This window comes from Nicotiana sylvestris, chromosome 5 (assembly GCF_000393655.2).
Source record: "Nicotiana sylvestris chromosome 5, ASM39365v2, whole genome shotgun sequence".
Taxonomy (NCBI): Eukaryota; Viridiplantae; Streptophyta; class Magnoliopsida; order Solanales; family Solanaceae; genus Nicotiana; species Nicotiana sylvestris.
The window spans coordinates 8,018,854-8,024,890 of record NC_091061.1 but is presented as its reverse complement, the minus strand read 5'-3'; the positions used below and the strand labels follow the sequence as shown (position 1 = coordinate 8,024,890).

The 6,037-nt window shown below is 38.7% G+C and overlaps 1 protein-coding gene across 1 annotated transcript; it reads right to left on the bottom strand.

Moving 5' to 3' along the window:
- Nucleotides 1-3,713: 3,713 nt before the first annotated feature.
- LOC104229922 (isoleucine N-monooxygenase 2-like) lies at nucleotides 3,714-6,037 on the bottom strand. Its single transcript, XM_009782650.2, has 2 exons — nucleotides 5,077-6,037; nucleotides 3,714-4,441 (listed from the first exon to the last, which is right to left on the bottom strand). The coding sequence occupies exons 1-2, from the start codon at nucleotides 6,001-6,003 to the stop codon at nucleotides 3,809-3,811; spliced, it is 1,560 nt and encodes a 519-aa protein (XP_009780952.2). The 5' UTR covers nucleotides 6,004-6,037; the 3' UTR covers nucleotides 3,714-3,808.

Below are 6,037 nucleotides of genomic sequence, written 5' to 3'. Positions count from 1 at the left end.
GTGAAGGTGATCTAGGAGTGGCTCCGTACAGCACAGTCGAGACGAAAGAGTTATGCTGACAAGAAGGTTCGTGATGTATATTACGTGGTTGGTAAGAAGGTTCTATTGAAGATTTCACCCATGAAGGGTGTTTTGAGATTTGGGAAGAAGGGTAAATTGAGTCCTCGGTTCATTGGGCCTTTTGAGGTGCTTCGGAGGATTGGGGAGGTGGCTATGAGCTTGCTTTTCAACCCGGCTTATCGAGTGTACATGTAGTATTTCATGTTTCTATGCTCCGGAAGTATATTGGCGATTCGTCTCATGTTTTAGATTTCAGAATGGTTCAATTAGATGATTATTTGACTTATGATGTGGAGCCAGTAGCTATTGTAGAGTGTCAGGTTCGAAAGTTGAGGTCAAAGGATATAGCTTCAGTAAAAGTGCAGTGAAGAGGTCGGCCCATGGAGAAGGCTACCTGGGAGACCGAGCGGGAGATGTGTAGCAAATATCCTCATCTATTTGAGACATCAGGTATGTTTCTTAACCCGTTCTAGGACGAACGTTTGTTTAAAAGGGGGAGGATGTAACAACCCGACTAGTCGTTTTATGAGTTACCGCTCAGTTTCCCCATTTCTGCTTCTTTATATCTTGTTCAGCTGTATTATGTGGCATCGTGTTGGTTAGTTTGGGTTCCGAGTAGTTTTGTAGAGAAATGAGACACTTAGTCTCTTAAGTCGGCCTATTAGTTGGAAAAGTCAACTGGATGTTGACTTGTGGGTAAATGATCTCGGAATTTGGTTTTTATGATTCATATAGCTTTGGGAGGTGATTTGGGACTTAGGAGAGTGATCATAATGTATTTTGGAGGTTCGGAGTAGATTTAGGCTTGCATTGGCAAAATTGGAATTTTGGCGTTTTTCGATTGATAGGGGAGATTTTAATATAGGGATCAGAATGGAATTCCGAAAGTTGGAGTAGGTCCATTGTGTCATTTGTGACGTGTGTGCAAAATTTCAAGTCATTTGGATGAGGTTTGTTAGACTTTTTGATCGAAAGCGGAATTTGGAAGTTTTTTGCATTCCTAGGCTTGAATGCGATGTTAATTTGGTATTTTGATGTTGTTTTGAGTGTCCCGAAGGTTGTAACAAGTTTAAATGATGTTATGGGATATGTTGACATGTTTGGTTGAGGTTCTGAGGGCTTCAGGTGAGTTTTGGATGGTTAACAGATCAAATCTTGTTGTGGGAAGTTGCAGATTTTCTACTATTGGTGTTGCAGACTTTTGGCCTTCTCGATCGCAAGGGGGCTCTCGTGTTCGCGAAGGGATGAGTAGTGAGGCTGGAGTTTGGCCTTCGCGTTCGCGATGCTGGTCCCGCATTTGTGAAGGGTGAGGTTCTGAGTGCATCACGGACGCGATGAGTTTCCCGCGTTCGCATAGAGTAATGGGAGCAACTGGGGGTCCTGGTCAATGCAAGGAGGTCGCGTTCGTGATGGTCGGGAAAGCGGTCGCTTCGCGTTCGCAAGCTATAGGTCGCGTTCGCATAAGAGGAATTTTGGTCAACGGATTTTTGTGCTTCGCGAACACGAGGCTTTGACCGCGTTCGCGAAGAAGGAAATGGTCACTTGGGTAGAATGTTTAAATAGCCATTTTATCGCGATTTTGGAGCTTTTTGAGAAGAATTTAAGAAGGAATCAAAGGGAAACATTTCGAGGTAAGATTTATGGACTTAATACTCTTTCCTATTGTGATTTCTACCTAATTAAACATGAAATTTGTGGAATCTAAAGCCAAAAAATTGGAGAGTTAGAGCTTGAATTTTGAGACTTTGATTTGAGGATTTGAGGGGTCGTTTGTGGTTGGATTTTAATGTATTTGATATGTATGAACTCGTGGGAGTTTACGGATTCTAGTCTTGTGATTTTTATTGTAATCCGAGATGTGGGCCCGGGGGGCAGGTTTGGCCAATTTCAGGATTTGTGATGTAAATTGGTTATTTTCGAGTGGGCGTTGTTCCCTTAGCATATTTTGATGGTATAAATTTGTTTTTGATTAGATTTGGAGTATTCGGAAGCTGAGTCAGGAGGCAAAGACATCGCAGGCTAGAGTTTTGACCAGATAGAGGTAAGTAATGATTGTAAATGTTGTCCTGAGGGTATGAAACCCCGGATTTCACATCGTTGTGCTATTTTGAGGTGACGCACACGCTAGATGACGAGCGTGGGGTCGTGCACCATTGAGGATTTTGACTTAGTCCATCCCTTATAATTGTTAAATCACGTATTTGATTAAAAATTATTTGATATCATTGTGTTTTGGAAAGTATTATCATGCTTTGGGCTAAATGCCATATTTGGGCCTCGTGCCAACTGTTTTGGACCCTTACGGGATTTTACTACTATTCCTCACTGTTTTGACTTCATATTTGTACTCAGTCATGCTGTATTCTACTGTTTTCATAACTCGGCCATATTTACTATGTTTTGTTATTTTAAATGATATTTTGGGCTGAGCATCATATTTTACTGTTGTCCGAGTGGCTTGAGATATTTCTGACTGAGTGAGGCTGAGGGCCTGTGTTGTGAGGGTATTATGCGATCAGGCTGACGCCACAACAGTGTTGTATTGATTCATGATTATAAGACCGATGGCCTGATTTGTTACGCCATGAGGTGGCATGTTATGAGGCCGAGAGCCAGTTTGATTATGCCACGAGATGGCTTATTATAGCGCTTGGGCTGTAGGAGCCCCTCCGCAGTTTGCACGCCTCCAGTGAGCGCACGTACCCAGTGTGAGATGTGATATTGCCCGAGGGGCTATTGTTGTTTCATGTTATTGCCCGATGTGCTGATACGAGTGATTGTAATGTAGCCCGAGGGGCTGTTTATGTTTCTATCCTTTTTTTCTCACTGTCTTCATCACTTGTTTGAACTACTGAAAGATGTTTAAAAATATTTTTACTGAACTGAGATGTTTTTACAAGTTTTACCGCTTTACTGTATTTTTCTGGACTTATACTATTTTGTTGTGCATTATGTTGTGGTTTGCCCGTTTTCTTACTTCTCAGCTGCCTTTACTTTTATTACTTACTGAGTTGGCGTACTCACATTACTCTCTGCACCCTATGTGCAGATCCAGGAGTCTCAGATCACGCTAGCGAGTGCTGATTTGACTTCCAGCAGGCTTTTGGAGTTGACTAGGTAGCTGTTTGGCGTTCGCAGCCCAGTGCTTCTCCTTACTATTTTTATTCTATTTTGTATTAGCTTTGTTTCAGACTATGTTGTCTTTTTGTATTTCTAGACGAGTTGTAGTTGCTCATGACTGGTGACACCCCGATATCGGGCTGTGTTTTGTTTCCGCACTGTTCTATTCTACTTTACATTTTGGGATTTTTAGCTTATTAATGACTTTAAATGACTTATTACAATTGTTTGGTTGGTTTTGGGGTTAGTGTCGGCTCGCCTAGTTTCACGATAGGCACCATCACGACCGGGTCTGTTTTAGGGTCGTGAGTAATGGCAGCTATTACTACAACAAAATAATGATATGAAGAAATGAGTGTACTGAAAACCAACTCTATGAAAATAATTTGAATCATAGGAAAAGACACTTTTGAATAGTTTCTTTCTTTAAAAGAAAAAAAAATTGAGAAAAAAGAAAAATATGAATTCTGGTCTTAAGGAGTGCCACATCACCTTTGAAATATAGATCATACTAATACTATCGATTCATCCTCTCATAAATACCGTAGCAGAAAGAAAACTTCTTATTAAGTTTATATACATACATGATGTGTACGTACATACTTTATTATGGTATAATTTTGCATATTTAAGGGTACATGTCTTTAGGCAATCGCGGTTTTGCCTCAGCAAAAAATGGCATGGTACAAAGAAGAACACACTCCGGGTAATCATTAGTCAAGTCATTGCCTGGAGAGTTTGATGGTAAACTCCAAGTAAAACCTTGAAGAAGTCTAGCAAGTAACATAGTAGTAATTGTTGAGCCAAGTTTTACACCTGGACAACCTCGTCGTCCAATACTAAATGATAACAAACGTAATTCTGAATCAGTGAAAACTACATCACCACCTTCCTCACTGATATGGCGCTCTGGCTTGAACTTCATGGGATCATCCCAAACTCTAGGGTTTCGGCCAAGTCCAAGACGACTTAATAACACTGCACTCCCTTTTGGGATGAAGTATTCACCAACAACAGAATCCGATATAGACACATGAGGAACGTTGAAAGCCGCCAAGGGATGTAATCGAAAGGACTCTTTAATACAAGCTTTGACATAATTTAACTGTGGCAAGTCGGATTCTTGAACCAATCTATTGCTCCCAATGACATTGTCAATCTCTTCTGTGGCCCTTTGCATTATCTTTGGTTGGTTCAACATTTCTTTGATTGTGCATTCGACTGCATGTGAGGGATTATCTATCGTAGCCAGCATGAGTTCCTGTTATTATTATTGGTAACCAAGAAGGTCAAACGAAATAATCGTATTTGATTTTTCTAAAAACAAACTTTATGTTTTTCTAAATTTAAATCGAAATATTTTCCAAAAATAAAAAATGCAAGTCTCATTTCCACATAAACCAATAAAATGATGTGATCCAAACAGACAACCGATCTTCGGACTTATGTTTCAAAAATACTTTCCAAGTTCTTTTAAAAATTACTCTCTCGTTTCAATTTATGTGAACATTTTTACTTTTCGAGCTTCAAACTATGTACACTTTGTCCAATATTTTAAAATATATTTTTTCATCATATTGACATGAGAAGAATTGAAACTTATAATATTTTTCACATAGCTTTTGAATATCTAAATTTTAACTGAAATTCAAGATGCACTGGCTAATTCCTAAATAGCGGTCCTTTAAAGTGTCCACCTCCTGTCATTTCTACCCCTAGGAGTCTAATTTTTGGGGTTAAGTTAGGCACAAAGTTCTTTCTTTATCATCTTTAAAATTTCCATGACATTTATAGCCGTAATTATTAAACTTGCCATGGCATTTATAACAATAAAAGCACGTCACTAGAGGTAATAATGAAAATCTTATAGTAGTAAGAGATTGGATGTATTCTTACTAGGACTTGAGCTTTAATCTCTTTATCATTCAACATAGGATTCCCATTAGTATCCTTGAGGATGATAAGAACATCAAGGATGTCTTCTTCCACAGTTTTGTTGCCATTCTTCCAAATATGAATCCTCTCGTCAATTTCAAGATCAATGTATTTTGTTGCTATGGCAAAGGCTTTCTTAATAATTGCCTTGTGACCATCTAAATCAAATCCACTTAACCATGGTAAGTAATCTGAGATACTAAAAGAATGAAAATATTCAAGAAGTGTAAAAATTGCATCAACTTGCTCGTCCTCTTCTTCTGATTCTACTAATGGTCCAAGTAATCTCTTGCTGAAAATCATATTCTTAATAACATTGGCACTATAATATCTTGTCACTTTCCTCAAGTTAATAACAAGACATTTGTTAATGCACTGATGATAAACGAATCGAAGAAGATGATCAGCTTCTTCATCTCTCTTATGACGAAGCCATTGAAAAGACGTAGCTGAGAGGACATGAGAAGAAATGATTCTTCTCCTTTTCATCCATTGATCACCCATAGGGACAGAACCTAAATTCAAGTAGCCATTACTAACGAGGTTCGCGGACATGCAAATAGGCCTCGATGAGAAAATCGAGTCTTGATTCTTTAAAAATAGGCAAGCAAGCTCAGGAGAAGTGACAGGAATGACGTGAACATTACCAAGACGAATGCAAGCAATTTCAGTATCCATTTCCTCCATTAGTTTGTGTATCCACTCAAATGCTGGCTTCTTGTTTAGTACCATTTGAGGAATGCAACCAACTATTGGCCATGGTTTTGGACCTGGAGGCAATAATGGCTTATTTCTTGTAATACTCAATAATTTGCTTGTTATCTTAAGGATTATGGAAAAGAAAATTTGCCATAGAGTAGTAATATAGCTAAAGAAAGCAGAAACCATTTGAAAAAAATAAAAAATGTTTGGAAATTTAAAA